Raw genomic sequence first — 23,040 nt, forward strand, 5'->3', positions numbered from 1 at the left:
CTTTTGTTTTGTTTCCATTCTGATGAATTCCTGGGGGTGGGGGCGGTAAACGAATTGAAACTTGGCCTGAGATTCAAAGGTAACATTCAAATTTATGAGCAAGAAATAACCTATTGCTAGCCTACTAGTAAAAAAGGCTATTCTCTCCTGGGTTAATCAAATTTTATCCTTATGTCACTGACCTGGACAGCACTCACTCAGGAGAAACATCTACACACACTACAAGCCCCGACCTGTATGTGTGTGTTGTGTTGTATTAGGGAGGTGGCTGGGGAGTGTCTGCAGAATGGGCTCATATCCTACTAGAGAAACATCAGAGAACCTGTGGCAACAGTCCTTGTTTCTTCTTCTTTTTTAAATTATATATTTTTGATTATACTATTACAGTTGTCCCAACTATTCCCCCTTGTCCCCCTCCACCCAGCACCCCCCACCTCCTCAGGCAAACCCTACAACATTGTTCATGTCCACAAGTCATGCCTAGGTTTTTTGGCTACTCCATTTCCTATACTGTACTTGTACTTTACATCCCCGTGCCTATTCTAGCTATTTGTACTTCCTTTTGTTTTTGTTTTTGTTAAGATTTTATTTATTTTATTTTTAGAGAGGGAGAGAAACATCAATGTACCCTGACTGGGAACCAAACCAGCAACCTTTTCGTTCACAGGCCAGCACTCAATCCACTGAGCCACACCACCCAGGGCTCCTATTTGTACTTCTTAATCTCCTCACCCATTTCCCCACACCCTCCTCCCATCTGGCAACCATCAAAACACTCTCTGTAGCCATGATTCTGTCTCTGTTCTTCTTGTTTGTTTAGTTTGTTTTTTAGATTCAATTGTTGATAGGAATGTACTCTTTGCCATTTTATGGTTTATAGTTTAGATCTTCTTTTTCTTAAATAAGTCCCTTTAACATTTCATATAATAATGGTTTGGTGATGATGAACTCCTTTAATTTTTTCTTGTCTGAGGAAGCTCTTTATGTGCCCTTCAATTCTAAATGATAGCTTTGCTGGGTAGAGAAATCTTGGCTGTAGGTCCCTGCTTTTCATGACTTTGAATACTTCTTGCCAATCCCTTCTGGCTTGCAAAGTTTCTTTTGAGAAATCAACTGACAGTCTTATGGGAACTCCCCTGTAGGTAACTAACTGCTTTTTCTCTGGATGCTTTTAAGGTTCTTTCTCTTCAATCTTTGTCATTTTAATTATGATGTGTCTTGGAGTGGACTTCTTTGCATTCATCTTGTTTGGGACTCTCTGTGCTCCCTGGACTTGTATGTCTATTTCCTTTACCAAATTAGGGAAATTTTCTTTCATTATTTTTTCAAGTGGATGTCCAATTTCTTGCTTTTCTCTTCTCCTTCTGGCACCCCTATGATGCAAATGTTATAATGCTTGAAGTTGTCCCAGAGGTTCCTTCCACTATCCTCATTTTTATGGATTCTTTTTTCTTCTTCTTGTTCTGATTGGTGTGGTTTTGCTTCCTTATGTTCCAAATCATTGATTTGATTCTCGTCTTCATCCACTCTACTGTAGTTTCCCTGTAAATTTTTCTTTATTTCAATTAGTGTATCCTTCATTTCTGATTGGATCTTTTTATGCTGTTGAGGTCCTCACTAAGTTCCTTGAGCATCCTTATAATCAGTGTTTTGAGCTCTGCATCTGACAGATTGCTTATCTCCATTTTGTTTGTTGTTTTTCTGGAATTTTGATCTGCTCTTTCTTTTGACACATGTTTCTTTGTCTCCTCATTTTGGCAGCCTCCCTGTATCTGTTTCTATGTATTAGATAGAACTGCTATAACTCCCTGTTTTGGTAGCATGGTGTAATGTAGTAGGTGTCCTGTAGAGTCCAGTGGCAAGCCTCTCCTATTACTTAAGCTGGGTACTTGAGATGTGCCCTTTGTGTGGGCTGAGTACACCTTCCTCTTGTAGTTGAGCCTTGATTGCTCTTGGCAGGTCAATGGGAGGGATTTACCCAGGCCAGTCAGCTGCAAGGAATAATTGTAACAACTGACCACCAACCTCTGCCCTCTGTGGAGGATCAGCTGTCAGGAGCAGGGTGGTTGTGCTCTGACATGGTCTGTAGCTGTCCACTGCATGCACAGACTCTGGAGTTTCCTGGGTGGTACAGGCCAAGGTCAGCCCCCACCTATGTTTTGCCCGGGGCCACCATGCCTGACCTATAAAGCAATCTAAAATGGATGCTATTTGTGCTTGACTTGGAGATTCCCAGGCGAAACCAAGCTGTGAATCTAGGCTGGTTGCTGGTAGTGCTGGTCCTGGGGCCACTTAGTGAGAGGGAGCTCACTGAGGCTGGCTGTTGCTTGTTAGAGAGGATTTAGGAAATTGTGAACTATGAGCCAAGACCAGCCATTCATATGGAAAAGCAGCTGGGTGGGCCTGTAAGTTGGGTGGGATGGAGTCTCTGGGAATATCCACGAAGAAGCAGTTTTAGCCAGGTTGATGGAGTCTCAGATATAGCTGGCTCTGTGGCTCTGTGCCTCTGTGGGTAGAGGGTTCAGAAAAGAGACAATGGCCTGTGCCCACTTTTCCATCAAGGAGAAAGCTGTCCCCAGCTCTTACCTTGATACCAGATACTTGAATTTCTCCCTGTATGACACTGGTGCCTTTCAAGCTGCTGCCCTGGTGCTGGAGTTCAGAGGAAGTGAATCTGACTGAATCCATATGTGGGTTCTTTAAGAGGAACTGCTTGGGACTCCAGAAGTTTCTTCCACCAACTTAATCCCCACTGGTCTTTGCAACCAGAAGTTATGGGGACTTATCTTCCTGGCAGTGGAACCCTGGGCTGGGGTGACTGGTATGGGGCTAGGACTCCTCACTCCCAAGATATCCCTTCCAAATTTTTATGTACCACACATGGATGTGGGACCAGTCCATTCCACATCTGTGCACCTCCTACCAGTCTGGACGGATTTGGTTTCTTTAATTCCATAGTTGTCAGACTTCCATTCAACTCAATTTCTGATGGTTCTGAGTGATGGTTGTTCTATATTTTAACTATGATTTTGATGTGTGAGGAGGCAAGCTGTGTTTACCTGTGCCAACATCTTGACTGGAACTCAACTGTCTTTTTTTATCAGCAGTTTTGTTTTCCGCAGTTTTGGTTACCAGCAGTGAACCACTGTTTCAAAACTATCAAACGGGAAAGCCCAGAAATAAACAATTCATAGGTTTTATATTGTACGCCATTTTGAGTAATGTGATGGACTCTCGCAATATCCCACTCCTCCTGGGCCATGAATCACCCTTTTCCATCGTCTCCATGTTGTATATGCTCCCAGCCCATTAGTCTCTCACCATCTTGGTTATCAGATCAGCTTGTGGTAGTGCTTATGTAAGTAACCCTTATGGTAGTCCAGTGCTTCATCACGATGCCTGCGCCATTCTTCTCACGTCGTCTCGCCACTGGGCATTGGGTCATCTCACATCATCACAAGAAGGGCAATTACAGTGTAATACAATATTTTGAGAAAGAGAGCACATTCACAGAACTTTTATTGCAGTGTATTATTGTAATTGTTCTATTTTATTATTAGTTATTGTTGTTAATCTCTTAATGTGCCTAATTTGTACATTAAACCTTATCATAAGTGTGTGTGTATAGGAAAGAACATAGTACATGTAGGGCGTGGTACTATCTGTAGTTTCAGTAGCCACTGGGTGTCTTGGAACATATGCCTCTCGAATCAGGGGAGATTACCGTAATTTAAAGTTCTCATACCCTCACACTGCCTACACCTCAGCAAGAATCGCTGCTCAATGGGATAAATGATGAAAGACTAAGCATTGTGTTTTATCTAGTTCCTGGAAGTGTGCTATTGAATTTGTGCTGATGTTCTCTGGAGTAATGTCGGGATGCATAGTATTTTCAATAGCTGAAAAAGAGAAAGCTTCACTTGTATAAAGTAATTAAAAGAAAGTTCATAGCTAATCCATCATCTGTTCTAAAGTGAGTGGAAAACCAAGAGTGCCAGGCAGTCAAATAAGATTATGCTTTGTTGGTAATAAATAAAAGATTTCAGAACAAGTTGTTCTCAAGCTTTTATATGTTATAAGTAGAGATAACTTTCCAATAGTAAGGTTCCAAAAGAAATCTGAGAAGAAACAATACATGGAAAGGTCCATTTTACTACATTTAATTTTTATTTGCTGTTTGGGACACTGCATTTTTTTATTCCTGCTCATTTCATTCATGAAGTTGAATTTCATGTCAATTGCCATTAGGATATTTCTTTATTTTGCACAAACTTAAAAGAAAAAAGGACTCATTTTAGAGCAGTCATTGTAGAAAGTTTAGAGATTGCTGCATAGGGGAGTAAAAGGAGAAAACAAAGTCACTCAGTTTCACCATAGACAGACAATCATAACTAACATTTGATGTAGAGCCTTTGCATCACGTTTCTTTGTGTGTGTATTTGTATAAAAACTAAATCAGATTGTTATACTATTTGGCAGCACACCTTTTAATTTTTACAGTAAGTGGTAAATATGTCTCTTTCCTATTAAATATTCTACTTCAACACAAGTTTAATGGTTATAATATATTTACACTAAAATTATTTAACCAATTTTAACATTTGGATGAATCACCTTTTTCAGTATTAAACCGCAATACAGCAACATCCTTTTGCACACTGTGATTTTTTCCCTTTCAAATAAACTTCTGTAAGAAGAATTTTATGTCTGAGTGTGTGCACAAATTCAAGAATTTGAAAATATTAGAGAGCATATTTTTAGATATGTTGTATTGATTATGCTAGTACAGTTATCCCATTTTTTCTCTCCTTTATTCACCTCTGCCCTGCATCCCCCACCCCCAACTAGCATTCCTCCACCTTAGTTCATGTCCATGGGTTGTACATGTAAGCTCTTTGACTTCTCCATTTCCTATACTATTCTTAACCTCCCCCTGTCTATTTTGTACCTACCATTTATGCTTCTTATTCCCTGTACCTTTTCCCTTCCCCCTCCCTGCTGATAACCCTCCATGTGATGTCCATTTCTGTGATTCTGTTCCTGTTCTAATTGTTTTCTTAGTTCATTTTTGTTTTTGTTTTTTAGGTTCAGCTGTTGATAGTTGTGTGTTTGTTGTCATTTTATTGTTCATATTTTTTATTTTCTTTTTCTTAGATAAGTCCCTTTAACATTTCATATAATAAGGGCTGGGTGATGGTGAACTCCTTTAACTTGACCTTATCTGGGAAGCACTTTACCTGCCCTTCCATTCTAAATTATAGCCTTGCTGGATAGAGTCATCTTGGATGCAGGTCCTTGCCTTTCATGACTTTGAATACTTCTTTCCAGCCCCTTCTTGCCTGTAAGGTTTCTTTTGAGAAATCAGCTGATAGCCTTATGGGAACTCCCTTGTAGGTAACTGTCTCCTTTCCTCTTGTTGCTTTTAAGATACTCTCCTTATCTCTAATCTTGGGTAAAGTAATTATGATGTGTGTTGGTGTGCGCTTCCTTGGGTCCAACTTCTTTGGGACTCTCTGAGCTTCCTAGACTTCCTGGAAGTCTATTTCCTTTGCCAGATTGGGGAAGTTCTCTTTCATTATTTTTTCAAATAAGTTTCCAATTTCTTGCTCTTTCTCTTCTCCTTCTGGCAGCCCTATGATGCAGATGTTGGAAAGTTTAAAGTTGTCCTGGAGGTTCCTAAGCCTCTCTGCATTTTTAAAAAAAATTCTTTGTTCATTCTCTTCTAGTTGAATCCTTATTTCTTCCTTCTGATCCAGACTGTTGATTTGAGTCCCAGTTTCCTTTCCATCACTGTTGGTTCCCTGTACATTTTCCTTTATTTCACTTTTCATAGCCTTCACTTTTTGTGAACATAGCCAACATTTTGTGACCACACTCAACCATTTTCTGTGAGCATCCTGATTACCAGTGTTTTGAACTCTGCATCTGATAGGTTGGCTATCACTTCATCACTTAGTTTTATTTTTGGAGCTTTGCTCTGTCCTTTCATTTGGGCCCCTTTCTTTCTTTCTTTCTTTCTTTCTTCTTTCTTTCTTTCTTTCTTTCTCTCTTTCTTTCTTTTTTTTTTTGTCTCAGCATGCCTCTTAAGTAGTAAGGGGCAGAGCCTTTCGTATTTGCCATGGTGGGGCAACCCATGTCACTGGGTTGTGGCAGTATATGTGTGAGAGAGGTCTGAGAGGGAACAATGCCACTTGCTGGGCTCTTTGCCAGCTTTCAGTCACTTCCCCCGCTACCCACAAGCAAATTTGGCCCTTCTGGTGCTGATTTCTGCGTGGGTGGGTTTGTGTCTGTTCTAGGACCCTATGGGTCTCTCCAACGATCTCTCCTGTGAGGCTGGGAGTTTCTTCTACCACTGCAACCCCACAGGTTTTTCCATCAGAGAGTTTGAGGCTTTATTTCCCAGCGTTGGAACCCTGGGTTGGCATGGTCTGTTTTGCTCCCCAGTTGTTCCTCCCAGTTTATCCACACTCAACTGTGGGACTGCCCACTCCTCCAGCCACTGCCTTGCCATGAATCCTCTCCGCCCAAGCTGCTGGTGTCTGCCCTTCCTACTGGTCTGGATGAATGTTTCTTCTTTAACTACTTGGTTGTTGGACTTCCATACAGTTGATTTTCTGGCAGTTCTGGTTATTTTTTGTTTTTAAATTTGTCATCCTTCTTTTGGTTGTGCAAGGAGACAAAGTGTATCTACCTATGCCTCCATCTTGGCTGGAGAGAAAGCATATTAATAATAAATGTGTGAACCCTTAAGAATTTGGATGGTTTCTCTTAATGAATTTCCAAATTAATTTTGTAAAGACTGTATTTTATTTGAATTTTATTTGATTATTAGATTGGGCATCTTTTTACCATATATTCATTGGCCATTGGTAATTTTTCCTTGGTGCTCTGCTTTTTCATTAAATTTGTGCATCTCTATTAATATATTTATCTGCTCTTATTTATCTTTAGGATTCTTGTCTATCCTATATAATAAATTCATTACCTAGTATGTTCTTTGCTTTTGAAATTGCTTATAGTTTTTTAACATTCAGAATTATTTATGTAACAAAACCTATATTGACAATTTTCCTTATTTCTATTTTTGCTGGTATGCTCTAAAATTTTATCCACCAACCTAATATTATTTACTAAAAGTTTTGAATTAAAATATAAACCCACACCATTTGCCACTTTGATTGTTGCTTTTGTTTCCTTATGTATCTCCATTTGTTTTTATCTCTTCTGTAGGAAAAATGTTTATATTTATTCTGTGCTAGTTTTTTGCATTTTAATTTTTAATATGTTTTATTGATTATGCCATTACAGTTGTCCCAATTTTCTCTTTTCTCCTCTCCTCCCAGTACCCCCGTTCCCTTCAGCAATCCCTTCCCTTCATTCATTTCCTTGGGTCATGCATATAAATTCTTTGGCTACTCCATTTCTTATATTGTTCTTAACATCCCCCTGTGTATTTTGTACCTGTTAATGTGTACTTCTTGTTCCCTGTACCTTTTTCCCCATTCCCCCTTCTCCCTCCCAGCTGATAATCCCCCAAGTGATCTCCATGTCTATGATTCCATTCTTGTTCTGCTTGTTTGCTTAGCTTGTTGTTTACATTCAGTTGTTGATAGTTGTGCATTTCTTGTGATTTTAATGTTCATAGTTTTTATCTTCTTTTTCTTATATAGTTCCCTTTAATATTTCATATAATAGTGGCTTGGTGATGATGAACTCCTTTAGTTTTACTTTGTCTGGGAAGCACTTTATCTGCCTTTCAATTCTAAACAATAGTTTTGCTGGATAGAAAAATCTAGGTTTTAGGTCCTTGCTTTTCATCACTTTCAGTACTTCTTGCCAGTCCCTTCTAGCCTGTAAAGTATCTTTTGAGAAATCAGCCGACAGTCTTATGGGGACTCCTTTGTTGGTAACTCTCTGCTTTTCTCTTGTTGCTTTTAAGATTCTCTCTTTTTAACCTTTGGTATTTTAATAATGATGTGTCTTGGTGTGACCCTCTTTGGGTCCAACTTGTTTGGGACTCTCTGTGCTTCCTGGACTTGTATGCCTATTTCCTTTGCCAGATTAGGGAAGTTTTCTTTCATTATTTTTTCAAATAGTTTTTTAATTTCTTGCTCTTCCTCTTCTCCTTCTGGCACCCCTATAGCATATTTTTCAGACGATAAGATGCACTCCCCCCTGCCCCGCACAAATTTGGGAGGAAAATGGGGGTGCATCTTATAGTCCGCATGTAGTTTACCTGGCTCGCTGTGGTGGGGTGGCGGCAGTGGAGCAGAGTCACAGGAGGCAGGAGCAGGGTCACTGCTACAGGAAGTCTTATGGTCCATTGTGTCTTATAGTCCAAAAAATACGGTAATTCAGATGTTGGTACATTTAGAGATGTTCCAGAGGCTCCTTATTCTATTGTGTTTTATTTTTTAATTCGTTTTTCTTCTTGCTATTCTGATAGACTGCTTTCTTCCTTATGTTCCAAATCATTGATTTGAATCCTGGCTTCATCCCCTCCACTGTTGGTTCCCTGTGGACTTTTCTTTATTTCACTTAATGCAACCTTCATTTTTACCTGGGTCCTTTCTATGTTGTTGCAGTACCCAATGATTTCTTGAGCATCCTGATAACCAGTGTTTTGAATTCTGTATTTGATGTGTTGCTTATCTCCAGTTCGTTTAGCTCTTTTTCTGGGGTCTTGTTCTGTTCTTTCATTTGACCCATATTTTTCCCCTCAATTTGGCAGCTTCCCTGTGTTTGTTTCTGTGTATTAGATGGAGTTGCTTTGACTCCCTGTCTTAGTAGCATGGCCTACTGTAGAAAAGGCACCTGTAAATTGTGTGAGGCAGAGCCATAGGTAGTTGCCAGGGTGGGGTAATCCACTTTACCACTTTGTGGCTCCCTGTAGGGGAGGGTTCAGAGAGGGGACAATGTTGCTGCCTGGCCTCTGGAGATTGTCCAAGAGGAAACTGTCTCCCAGCACTCATCCCCTTACAATCACTTCACTTTCTGTCCTTCTCCCCATATGCCACTTGTATCCTTCAGCTGTTGCCCTGGAGCTGAATCCCAGAGGGGGTGGGTCTATGTGAGTCCTGAGTTTGTTGTGGGCCCTTTAAGAGAAGTCTCTTTCAAATCCCTCAGTTTCCTCTGCCGCTGCACCCCCCACTGACTTTTGAAACCAAAAGTTATGGGGACTTATATTCCTGATGCTGGAATCCTGGGCTGGGTGGTCTGGTCTGGGGCTGGGATTGCTTCTCCCGAGGTATTCCTCCCAATTTTTATCCATTACACATAAATGTGGGCTTCTCATTCTGCTGCCTCTCTGTGGCTCTCTGCACCTTCACCCCTCCTACCCATCTGGATGAATGTGGCTTCTTTAAATCCTTGGTTGTTGGACTTACATACAGCTCAGCTTTCTGAGGAATCTGGATAAAATTTGCTCTGTGGTTTAGTTGTAATTTTTGCTATAGTTGTGCATGGAGATGAAGTATGTTTACCTATGCTTCCATCTTGGCTGGAAGTCTTTTTTTTTTTTTTTGCATTTTTAAAATAAAACAAACAATATCTGTTTAACTTTATGTTTGACAACATGCTGGAATGCATATCGCCATTGGCCTCATTATCTGCACACTATGTAATGGACCAGTTCCTTTCCCAGAAATTAGCTAATGGACAGGTAGATGTGTGCAGCTTGAAATGCATTGGCAGTTCCTGGCAAGCTCTGACTTGTGTTTTACTGAGTGAGCACTGTTTTCTATCCCACTATTTGCTTCTTTGGTACTCTGAATCTGATACACTGAACATGAAAGCTACGGTTTCTAGGACACACTCTTCCCAGAGATCATTCTGCCCTTATGTGCATACTATTTTTTTAAAGATTTTATTTACTTATTCTTAGAGAGAGGAGAAGGGAGGGAGAAAGAGAGGGAGAGAAACATTGGTGTGTAAGAGAAACATCTCTCGGTTGCCTGTCACACACCCCGCCCCCCAACCGGGGACGGGGCCCACAGCCAGGCATGTGTCCTGACCAGGAAGTGACCCAGCAACCTTCTGCTCTGCAGGACGACACCCAACCAACTGAGCCACACCAGTCAGGGCTGTGCATACTATTTTATTTGTGAGGAGGTTCCAGTACATTATTGCCAGACACCTTTCCTTCATCTCCCAGCACTCCATCCATTTCAGCCCAGCTGTTTTCTCTGGTTGTTTCTATGTGGTTGCAGACTGGTGGCAGAAACGCAAAGGCAAGGAAGGTGGTGGTTCCGGTTACGTGGTTCATATGAGTGAAAGCGCGTGTACTGCAATGGCGAAGGAGAGTTCAGATTTCTGGCTAGTACAGACACTGACTTTTTAAAGACTGGCAGGAAAGAATCACTGGCTGCATCTGATCCACAGAGTTTCTGTCCAGATTTAGGCATTAAGTTGTATGTAAGTTTTGGCGAGTTTCCATTTTTCTGTGTCTTTATAGGCAGGCTGGGAAGTCAGAGGAGGATGCAATAGGGATTGCTTGCCAGTTGATAATTAATGATTAATTAGCCCTCCTTAGAATTTGTTATTTTATGTGGCAGATGATGCGTGCTTGTTTTGAAATGAGTGAAGTAATATAGAAATATATTAAGTAAACAGCAAGACTCTTGTCTCATGCTCTCTTGCTCCTTGTTCTTCCCTTCAACCCACTCTTAACTGCACAAAGATTGCTGTGTAGCCTTCCAGATGTTCTTTTCATGTCCTCACAAATATATATGTGTGTGAATGTTTATATTTTTCATAAATATATATGTATGTAAATATATGTGTGTGTGTGTATATATGTGCACACACACACTAGCATAGATTTGGTCCTAAAACATCCACAGAGACATTTGTTTCACATCAAAGTGTCCTTAAAATATGAAATTTTGTCCTTGATATTTGGTCCTATACCTAAACCTTCATGGAGACATTTGGTCCACGCTGACCTACCTACCTGGCCTCATGTACCATTACTAACTAGGCTACCGAGGCAAAGGGGTCATTACTGGCAATACAGCCAACATATAATAATTGGACCAATAAAACATGATATTATTTTTATGTAGGAATCCTGTAAACCAAAAGTAGAAATAAATGTTATAGAGTCTTTGAACCCAAGAGCATTTTCGAAGCATGAGTGTTTGGGACCAGACCAAATATCTAGGACGTTTTGATGTGGACCAAATGTCTCCATGAATGCTCTGGACAGGATCAAATGGCCTACAGAATATGTGTTTCTCTTCAATAGCTTTGACATCTTTCGATGTCAGAGATCTGTCTCTTTCTTTTAAAACTGCAGCCTGGTATCCCAAGGGTGAAGAAACACTCCATAAGCTGTTGCCTCCTTCTCTGTTGATAGACATCGCAGTTGTCTCCATTTCTACAATTACAGGTAGTACCACAGCGAACATCTATGCACACTCGCCCCTGGACACAAGTGTGAATATTGCTGAGGGTAGAAATGGAACCAGTGCACATGATACATTCTGATATGTACTGCCAAATTTTTCTCCAGAAAAGTTGGGCTAATTCACCCAACTTCTGCCAACAGGCATGAAATGACCCTTCCCCCCAAGTCCTTGCCATTTCTAGATACTATTGATTAAAATAAAATATAAATTTTTCCAATCTTTTTCTAGTTATTATTTTCTACTAGGAGCTATTATACCTACATTCTAAAATTCATTTGCTATCACTGAGTTTTCTTCCCTTACCTCTTTTAAAATCCCAGTTAAATATACACTTACCATACACCCTGAAGCCCAACCCTTAGGTATTTACCTGAATGAAATAAAAACCTGTGTTCACATGAAAATCTGTCCACAAATATTTATAGCTGTTTTATTTGTAATTGTCAAAAACTTGAAACAACCCAAACTGTACTCATTTGGGAAATGGGTAAACAAACCCTGGTATATCAATACAACTGAATGCTACTCAGCAGTAAAATGGTAAAAATTACAACATGGATGAATCTCAGATGCATTATGCTAAGTGAAAGAAGTCAGACAAAAGAGTGATTAACTGCATAATTTCATTTATATGATGTTATGGAAAAATCAGAGTTATAGGGACCAAAAAGAGATCAGTGATTGCCAGGGTCTGAGAGTTGGGGAAAGAGGTCGGCTGCAAAACTTCAGGTGAGAATTTTAGGGGGTGTTGCATGTGATCGATACCTTAATTGTAGTGATAGTTACAAAACTGAGCATTTGTCAAAACTCACAGAATAGCAATCATAAAAAAGACGAATTATAATGTACTTCATACTCAGTGGATAGAAATCTAGGATAGTACCTGGCATTAAGTTATTACTCATTAAAGGTCAGGTCTATTGCTTTGCTGTGGCTTATTATATTATATTACAGAATGGTGGTTTCTCTGGAGCAGGAGTAAATAGATCAACTCATGGCTCCACCACTTACTAGCTGTGTGACCTAAGGCAGATTATTTCCTTGTGCCTCGATCTCCTCATTAGAAAAGAGAAATTAGAATAGTACCTGTCTCATAAATTTTGTTGTATGTGATAAATAAATAACATGTAAAGCACTTAGAAGATTTTTGGCATATGGCAATATTCAATAAATATTAGTTACTATTTATTAAATAGCATTATAGAATAAGGTTAATTTGTTCTTGACCAATTGACAAATTATTTAAATTAGACCAATTAGTAAGATCTTATATACAAAGGAAAATAGCAAGGGACAATTCAGTGTTATTGAAAATTAATTTAATGATCCAGAGTAGATATCACATCATAGGCACAATAACTTACATGTTTATGGAATAAAGTGGAACAATGTTAACATTTGGGAAATGATAAGATTTATACTGTAGGGCTTATCTAGTTCTAATTCAACTTGTCTAAAATATTCCTCTCAACTGAAATAAGATTTCCTGAAAATTTCAGAAAAAGCACTTATATTAACATTTCAAAGGAATGAACCCAAAACTCTATCCCAAATATTTTAATGCACCATGGAGGAAAAAACAACCTTCCTCTATAGGACCATACTTAATGAAGACATTTTGCCTTCTGTGGATAAATCTTTGTCACCTATAACCATGCAGTCAAACACTGATTTAGTTAGCTCTTTTAGTCCTCAATTATCTCCTTGCTGATATTACATTTCTCTATAATATCTAAGGTTAGTCTTTTTTGTCCTTGCTATCTGTGATAATGGCTTTGAATCCCACTCAGGGGGCAGGGGAGTGGAGTAATGGCCACTTCCGCTCTCTCCCACTCTCATTATTCTATCATGCATTTGCCATTCAAGTTCTATAATTGAGACTCTTAAATCAGACAAATAGTACTGCCCATGAAGGAGACAGGAAAGTTTCAGATTTTTAAAGTTAGTAGAGAAAGACTAAGTTACACCAAAGCACAAAATACATGATCTCTTTTGGGGGTAAATATATATTTTCTACTTGAAATGTTTGGTGCCCTTGCTCTAAAAATGATAGTGGTTTTCTCTCCATAACTTTTGAAAATGGCCATTGATTTAGTGAATAGAATGGTGCCATGGTTACTTGTTTATTCCATCTTACATTCATATATATGCACACACACATACATATTATTGATTGATTTGAGAGAGAAACATTGATTTGTTAGTTCCACTTATTTATGCATTCATGGTTGCTTCTTGTGTGTGCCCTGACCAAGGATTGAACCCACAACCTTGGCATGTCGGGACAATGCTGCAATCAACTGAGCTACCTGGTCAGAGCTTACTTTCATATGTTTTGATAATTTTTGTTTGGATTAATATTTGCTGGCATCCTTTGGGTGATATTAAATACCTTAAGCATTATATGCTCTGTCATTTTCTCTAAATGAGCTAAAGTGATTAACTTAAGAATGTGTTTGATGTCTTGGTGGAGAGCCACAGTCTTAAGTAATTAAACTTGTTTACATGCTGTTTATTCTTGGTGTATTATCCACAGCAACAGTGAAACATTTCATGAGTGTTATGAGCAGCATCATAAAAGCACTTATACTTTGTCTTTCATCTTGGATGATTAAGGTAGTTTGGAAGGAAGGTCATGCCCAAGGAGAGCTGGGATATCAAGGAATGGGGTATCATTTGTTTTATTATGCCATATTTTACTACCAGTGAACTGGTAAACAATTAAAATTCAAACACATCAGTGCATATAATTCAGTTACTCCCTGGACACCATAAAAATGTCTCCCTGATCAATAATTGCTTATTATGACATGCATTTGTTGTGTTGGCTGTCAAGGTGCTTAGCCATTTGCTGTCTAAAAGTGTGGAAAGCGTGCCAGGCTTACCAACCTATGCAGTTACTAAGAGCAACACAGCTGTGGGTAGCACTGAGTCACTCTTGACCTGCTATGTGGAGACTCCTATCTCACAACTCTGCAGCCACTAAAGCCTATGCAAAGGCCAGGGCTTTCACAAAGGCTTCCCTGACCTGGCCAGAAGTAGTTACTCCCTTCTCTGAATTTTCAAAGCATGCTGTTTGTATTTCTCTTAGAAGCTTTTTGTCATACTCTACATTGCCTTCTAGTTAGTTGTCTAAATTTGTATCTCCCCTCCTAAATATGTGATCTTTCTCACTAACCTATCACTTCACTGAAGACAGGGACACCTTTAGAGCTAGGATTCTTACGTCTTCCTGTCTGCATCCCTTATTCTCAGGAGATACTTAAATAAACATTTGTTGAATGGAAGAACGAATGGAACTTTAACAAGCAAATATCCGTACCATGTTGCTCTAAGACAAGCATTCTCCGATCTGTCAGACTCAACACTTCCTTTCTATGTAACAAATATTTTATAATACTACCTTTATAACCCATAACCTCTCTCATTTTCAGAGGTCAATAAAGTGTCCTAACTGTGATATAAAGGAGGAATAAGAGAAACATAATATATAAAATAGCGTGTATGCAGATATGCAAATGCTTAGGCACAACTGCGCCAGAGAACATAATAACAGCTGTTTGCAGCTGCAGGAGGAATATAACACCTACAAAAGCAGAGTTCAACACTGTGTTGTATGGGCAATTCAGATACCACAAGCAGCATTGCCATCAGAAATGTGATTTTCCAAAATGGGGAAAAACTCTTGGTAGAACTTGAATCAGCACAAAGTTTAATTTCCCCTACATTTACATGGTAGTTGTTTTCCTGGAAAATTCAGTGCAAAAATACTTTGCACTTATTTGCACAATGGTATAGAGTCTTGGTTCAGATATTTACAGACTAGTTTTTCACCTCCATAAATGTCCCACAGGAAATTTGATAGTTGTGTTGGATGCTGAATTTGGGATGATCCGTCATTATGTGTGATGCCCCATGCACTGCAGGATATGAAATGTAGTAGCACACCCTAGTCATTGAGACAATCAGAAAGGGAAGCACCGATTACCCTCAGTGGGAACCATTACTACTAATGTGTCAGAATATTGGAATCCCAAAATCCAGAGTTTAACAGCACATCTGGAAAAGAAAAGTCGTAAAGACACCCTGGAAGGAGTTGAATGAAACAAGTTTAATCAGAATAAGAACCACTCTAGTGGGTTTTGTTGTTGTTGTTGTTATTGTTGTTGTTTCTGTTTTTTTGTGTTGTTTTGTTTTTGTTTTGTGAGGTTAGGGGAATTCTACAAGTGGAATCTGAGCACTTTTCAAAGTTCTACTTTTGTTTTTGATAATAAAGTAAATTTCCCGTGTAAGAACTATAGTTTAGCAGAAACAAGGTGTTAGGAGACTTTAACATATTCATAGAATAAGGGTATCTAGATCTATAATACAATGCATTGGTATTGCATCTGATCGTATTGTCTTGGACGCTAAAAATAATAGCTATCATTTATTGAGCTGGTGTGTAATTGTTTTAGTTGAGATTCTCTAGAAGCTGAGTCCAAGACAGGAATTCAGGTGCATGTGATTTTCAAGAGCATAATCTTTAGAAAAACCCTGTGTGGGAGAGAAGCAAGATAGGGAAGCAGGAGTCAACTAAGGTTGATAGCACAATAAATTCTTGGCCTGATCCACAGGATGCTCTGAAGGGATCACACTGCAGAGTTGCCCCACTGTCCCCCTCTGAGTCAAGGGATAGGACTATTGTAGCCACCAGCGGAGCAAAGTTAAGGGGCTAGGAGGTAGAGTGAATCCGTCAAAGGTCTCTGGGCATGACAGCTCCTACAGTCTGGCAGCTGCAGAATCGATGCATGTGTTAGTAAATAGGACCCTCACAAGTCCTTCTTACAGTGCCGTACACCTAACATATATTATTTTCCTATTTTGAAACAATTTACAGAAAACTTGCAAATATAGTACAAAGACCTTCCCCTCTCTTTCCCCAAACCATTTGAGAGTAAATTGCTGATATAATTCTCCATTAATTACCCCAAATACTTTGGTGTGTAATTCTCACACACAAGGACATTTCCATCATAATTACTATAAAACCATCACATTCAGGAAATTAATATATTAATTTGATATATTATTACAGTCTAATCCTTGGATCCCACACAGTGTCCCACGAAGGCCCTATAGAGCGAAAGGATCTAGTTCAAAGTCATGCATTACATTAGGTTTTCCATGTTTCCAGTCCTGTTTACTCTGGACCAGTTAGTTCCTCGGTGTTTCCTTGACTTTTCATGATCTTAAAATTACATGCCAGTTATTTTTTAGAAAGTCCCTCCATTTTGGGTTTATTGTAAATGCCACATTCCTCATCAAGCTGTTGATTTATTTGTATCAATATGGAGTTATAGTTTCCTATGTTTTAATCAATTTCTTTTTTTAAATACTTTTGATTTTTATTGTTGTTCAAGTACAGCTTTCTGACTTCTCCCCCCACCCCTCCCCATTATTTATTTTTATGCTCAAATTGTCCTCAGTTTGGCTTGTGTGAATCCCTTCAGCTGGTTCTTATGTCTTTTTTACATGTCCCCAGTAGTCAGGGATCACATCCTTGCTTTCTGCCATAAGATATCCCAGGCTGATCTTACACTTCCCTTTCCTCACCCCTGGTCATTTCTCCAAGAAGCTCTTACGCCTTTTAGTGGAAAATGGTACTTAGTAGCCAAAATGTAAATATTGGCTGTGCTCACTGCTTTTAAGATGTTGCTTTTCCTATTTTCTTCTCAGTGAATAGAGCTGTGTGTGTTTGTGTGTGTGCTGAAAGCTATGAGATCATGTCAATATGTGCTCTCCCAAGCCAACAACACAATGTTCATTTAGTTTTCTTTTTCTCCATAGTTTTAACTTGCTTCTCAGATAGTGAACAATCTGACTCCTATTGTTTTTAATATGTTAACTTACTTAGTTTCCCTATATGTGACCATTGCCAGCACCCCTCCATCCCCATAAGGTTGCCCCCTTCTTCATATTCTGACACCCTGCCTCAGGCTTGCTCTCCTCAGCCTGTGCTGACACTTAGTGTCAGGACATTCCTCTACAGGGACACCCTTGTCATCTTGCCTTGGCATTGAAACCCCATGGCAGGCTTCTCTTCCAGGTGTATGCCCTCCTCTTTCTATTCAGCCTCTGCTGTCACATGCCAGGCTGTGCCAGGCTTCCCCAGGCTTGGACGCCCTTCCCACACCCTGTGGGTTCTGATTCTCCACGCCAAACAGCCCTTTTAAATGTTTGGCCTTCAACTTCCCACTCTGTGCTTCCTCAGCTACCCCACCCCCCAGCATGGATGGCTACCTTGTTCCGATGGTTCTTATACATTGTACAGGAAGGGGAGGGAGAGAAAGGAAAAAGGTATAGGAAAGGGAAGAGGAAAAAAATGAAGAGACACATATTATTTCCCAGTCCTCACAATAAGCCTTTGAAAGAGCCATGTTCTCCTCCACTGTACACTTGAGGAAACTGGTTCTGAGAGATGAAGTCACTCGCCCAAGCTCTCATAGCCAGTATGTAAGGAGCCAGCATCTGAACCCAGGTGTGGAAATTCTGTCTGTTCCACCACACTGCCTCTAAGGAGAATGCTCTCAAAATATGTCTGGTCTTTGGATTGCCCCAAATGTGTAACGTAATGTTTGAAGAAAAGAAATGCAATGCTCTTGAGAAGCAATAGGCTGTGTTCATTCCACGAGGGTGGTCTCTCTACCGCTTGGCCTGCTTCCCCATCTCTTCTGCAGACAGGCTCACCCGAAACATGGCTGTTTCACTATGTTGCCCGGGTGGGGCGGTGAGGCTGAGGCTCCGGTGGCCAGTGGTGCTCAGCCAGCAGTCTCACTACCTACCAGGGTCAGCCTTTTCCGGCTGGCACTTTTGAAATGAGTCATCTGTACAAGCTTGCCAGCCCTTGTCCTTTCGTCCCCAGCTAGCTTTACTTTAACTGCTGCAGGGGAGCTTGGCAACTTTCGGAGATTTTAAATGGGGAAATAAATGCTAATCTAGAACAAGGAAGGGAAAAGTTTTGCTCTGGTATCAAACATACACCTACAGAATACATTAGTCATAATACTTTTCTTACCAAACATTCTGAGGGCTGGCATATACATAGGATTAGCGTGTATATGTTGTGAAATGAACTTTTAACACTATTCTGTAACTCATTTTTTAAATGCTCATTTGTCACTGTCTTTGGGGTCTGTGTAAGGAACTCCAGAAAACATTCTAACAAAACTGAGGACAAAAAAAGAAAGAAAGCCTCTACTTGCATAAAATAGCAAAAGAACGATTGCCAAATAAATTTAATTTTCCCCAAATTTAAGCATCTTTGGGAAGAAGATTTGATCTGAATTTTTTCAGGTATAGTGTATGAACTGTCATACAATTTTAAAGCTGGGAGAAATATCCTAGCATTTATGTTATATCCATGCCTCACCCTATGAAGCAACAGAGGCACAGAGAGCAGAGGCTGAGGGATGATGGAGGCACAATCTGTAACTATGTGTCTGTGTGTGTGTGTGTGTTGTACACTTGTAAGTAAATCCTCTTGGAAATGGTACATTTTATGAGACAAGAGCCAAAGCTAAAACAAATGCAGTTCTGGTCACCAAGGCTTAAGCTAACGTCTAAAACTAGGCTGCTTCCTGATTTTTGTTTCGGTGGCCCAAGCAGGTTTCCTGGTGAAGAGGCATGTGACTGAAACTTTGACAACAGTCCCCTTTTTGCAGTGGACAAGTCCTAAGAAAGGCAAAAGGCAGATTCTAAAGTGTGAAATTTGAATTTTTTTAAAGACAGGGTACTTTATTTTTGTGTATTTATTGATTGATTCCAGAGAGAGAGACGGAAACACTGAAGAGGAATATCAATCAGTTGCCTCCCATACATGCCCCAACTGGGGACCAAACCAGCAACACAGGCATGTGCCCTGAGGGGAAATCAAACCCGTGACCTTTTGGTTTATGGGACGACGCTCCAACCAACTGAGCCGCACTGACCAGGGCTGAAATTTGAATTTTAATTCACTGTTGGCTTTCAATCTTAGAATGAATTAATATTAGTTAATTCCTTTGGGAATTTTCCCCCTTAAAATTGGATTTTTTTCAGGAAAAAGGATCACTAATTCAGCATGTTATCTATCACCCGAGGTAGTATAATCTTAGGATGCAACTTGGTACTTGCTTGTATCTGCCACTACTTTAAGTTGGGTGGCTTCCCCGCCCCCCCATGACATTATCACATGACACTGTTTCTTTTAATCCTTAGGGAGAGTCCCCAAAAGTCATATGATGCACTAGAAAAGCCTACCCATCCAGCTCATACATACACATTGCCGTCTAAGTTCACATTGGCGAGAATTACTTTTAAGAAGCCAGCAGCTTTATGAAATCCCACGGGAGGCTCTCTCTCAAAGGATCTGTGTTAGAAACTAGAAAACAAGCATTATAATATAGTGGAGACAACTGTACTTGAACAACAATAAAAAAAGTTTTTAAAAAGTCTAAATAAATTAATTAAATAAAATAAAATAAAGTTTGGTCACGTGTGTTTACTCTTTTTTACCACAATGGTCTGCACACTTAGAGCAACTGCACCCAAACTCATTTTCTTAAGTATTTCAAACAGTTATTACTTCTAAGGAGTTGTTCAAAGGGTTCTCCAAAATACTGTTGGTTCATTGATGAGTATTAACAACATAATTAACATTTCTTATTTTATTTATTTTGTTGGTATTTAGGAATCTCAAACAGAAGTTATGCTGGATATTTCTCTTAAAATCCTTTCTAAAAGCTTAGTCTTATTTCCTTATTTAGATTACACCTGTTCATTTTCTTACTGCTTTTTCAGGTCCCCGTTGTGGCCTGTCGTCCACCCAGCCTGGCCCGTGCAGGTTGGGTCAGGGAAACACTCGTGTCCAGGAGACGTTGAAGGTGGATGGCCATTCACAGTAAACCTTGACTTGAACTAGTCACCAAGCCCATCCTATCTGTCTTTTAGGCTATTTCTTGTCTCCTTTACTCAAAATAAATTGCTCATCTTTAGAGCATAATAAAATCCAGTGAGAGTCTTATTCTCCATTCTCCCTGCAGACAACACAGGGAGGGAGGTGTCATTTTTTCTTTAATTAACTCAATCAACAAAAATGTATGGAATACTCGTTCTGTGTGTGCCACTGTGCAGAAGCCAGCACTTGGCCCCTCCCAAAGAGTTATAAACTGCGTCTGGGTCATTGCTAGTGGCTCTCCTCCATCTCCTGCTGCATCTGTCTGCCGTTTGATGTGCCTAATAAATCCCGACTCATTTCAGGTTCCTCCACCAACTTGCTCAGTGGTTTTCCTGATCGTGCGGGGTGTCAAACAAAGTGGGCACATGTCTGTGCTGTTGACTTTGCAGCATGTTTTCCAGGGAGCCTTCGAATCATAAAAAGGGGGATATACACACTGGTTTCTATGGTTATTATTTGCCAGCTTATACATATTGCTCTTCTCATTATGAAATTATGGTCTAATTTCTTTTCCCAGTGACAGTCCTGGACATTATATTTTAAACCCTTTCCATGGGTTTAAAACACATTTTTAAGACACCATTTTAATGGACTGGATGGAGTGGAGATTGAGAATTTTAGCAAAGGTTTTCAGTACATAAATCATTTATTTCTAGCTTTTCATAATCATGCCCTGCCTTTTTTACTCATTATTAAGAATATTGATGTGTAGTTAAATGTTTTCCTCTATTTTTATCTTCAAACGACCTTTAGTTGCTGCTCTTGCACATTGCTAGATTTATTCCAACTTCTTACACTAGAGTCATAGTTTAGCTTCAACTTGGAGCCAAATGCCCCACAGCTGAAATGACCACACCTCTGAAGTGGCATTTTCCCAGGCCATTCCTGCCTTTAATAATGAGCCAGCCAGGAGGCAAGTTTGTATCTCATTACAAGAGAGCCTTGTATTAGGCCTGGTGCATAATTAGATGTGAGGAATTACAATTGGTCCTCTCTTTGGAAAATCTTTCAGCACCAAGTCTGTGCTTAAGCCACTACTTTTATTTTTAATCTAATGATTTTGCCTCTTTTCTCTCTCCCTCCCTCCCTCCCTTTGTCTCTCTCACTAACAACAATAAAGACACCAAGGAAGTTCAGACATTTGCGGTTTTAAAAAGACTGGATGCCGAAAAGATTTTCACAAGACGCTTCAGAAACAGACGTTTGAATCAGAAACCTTGGAGTGCAGTGAACACAGAGCTCAGGTATTTCCTACCAACAAACCTGGTTACCAGGTTACTGGCTGTTCTGCCCAGGGTTTTATTAACTAATAAAAAGGCTAAGTTCATAGAATATTAGAGCAGGAGGAATTCTACCATCTGAGTCAGTGGGGTTTTTTTCAGACTTGTTTGTAGCCACAGACATCAGTGTTCAAAAAAAAAAAAAATCCAAAAGCTCAGTAATTAAAATAGAGAAAAGTCAGGAGGCTCTAGCTGCTTGGAGGAGGCCATTGGGGGGCCCTATCCCTATAACATTCCTGCAGAGACTCAAAGATGCCCCTCAGGAGGCCACAGAGTGATTAAAAGCTCCACACTGAGCCAAAAGGCCTGGGTTCTCTGTGATTTACCACGTCTAACTCTGCAGCCTCAGGCAGGATAACTAAGCTCTCTGGGCTTCAGTTTCCTCCCCTGGAAACCAAGAGTGGTAATAGTAACTAACCCATGAAGTTGTTGGAGTATCCAATGAGTTAGTATGCATATAGCACTTTGGACCATGTCTCTTTCACACTTAGTGCCCAATAAATGTTGGCTTCTGTTATTGTTGTTACTGTTATTATCACAGAGTAGTTACAGTTTAAAAGGCAGCTCTGTACACCTGTGTTTATAGCAGCTCTATTCACAATAGCCCAAAGGTGGAAACAGCCGTGTATCCATGCACAGGTGAGTGGATAAACAAATGTGGCATACACATTCCATGAAATATTATTCAGTCTTAAAAAGAAGGAAAACTGTCACATATGGCAACATGCAGGAACCTTGAAGCCAATATGCTAAGTGAAATAAACCAGTCATGAGAGAACAAATACTGTATGATTTCACTTACGTGAGGTGCCTAGATTAGTCAAATTCATAGAGATGGAAGTAGCATGGTGGGTGCTGGGGACTGGGAGGGGGGGATGGGGAGTGACTGTTTAACGAGTGTAGTGCTTCAGTTCTGTAAGATGAAAAGGGCTCTGGAGATGGGTTGCACAACAGTGCGAACGTCCCTAACACTACTGAGCTGAACACTTAAAAAATGCCTAAATGGTAAATTTTGTCATGTATACTTTACCACAGTTTTTTAAAATTTTAAAGCCAGTGCTCTAGTCCAACCTGCCCATTTTATAATTGAGAAAAATAAGACATAAAGGAAGAAATTTGTCCAAGGTTGCCTAGGACTTCTTCTTAAACCAGTATAGCTTGTAGCTTTCAGGTGCTATCATAACCCAAGCACCTCACATGCTTACTGGAAGGTTTTTAAGTAACACCGATTTTTCCAACAACATGGTCTCTACCTCTCATGCCAACTACCTAATCGGAGCTCTACAGCTCTTCAGCCATCGTCCCAGTGCTGAATATGATGGGCTTACCGAGGCCTACAATATCTGGGTGCTGTGCTCTCTGGGAGGTTTAAGGG

At 39.9% G+C, this 23,040-nt stretch overlaps 1 protein-coding gene across 4 annotated transcripts in view; it reads left to right on the forward strand.

The window, feature by feature from the left end:
• Window positions 1-23,040, forward strand: part of DOCK8 (dedicator of cytokinesis 8) — a 213,691-nt gene that overhangs the window by 63,630 nt on the left and 127,021 nt on the right. For all 4 annotated transcript variants that reach the window (XM_045191179.3, XM_024555137.4, XM_045191172.3 and 1 more), the window contains one exon: window positions 21,506-21,629. In XM_045191179.3, coding sequence (XP_045047114.2) covers window positions 21,506-21,629 — 124 coding nt within the window. The remainder of the gene's footprint in view (window positions 1-21,505; window positions 21,630-23,040) is intronic.

Source organism: Desmodus rotundus, chromosome 1 (genome assembly GCF_022682495.2).
Source record: "Desmodus rotundus isolate HL8 chromosome 1, HLdesRot8A.1, whole genome shotgun sequence".
Classification (NCBI taxonomy): domain Eukaryota; kingdom Metazoa; phylum Chordata; class Mammalia; order Chiroptera; family Phyllostomidae; genus Desmodus; species Desmodus rotundus.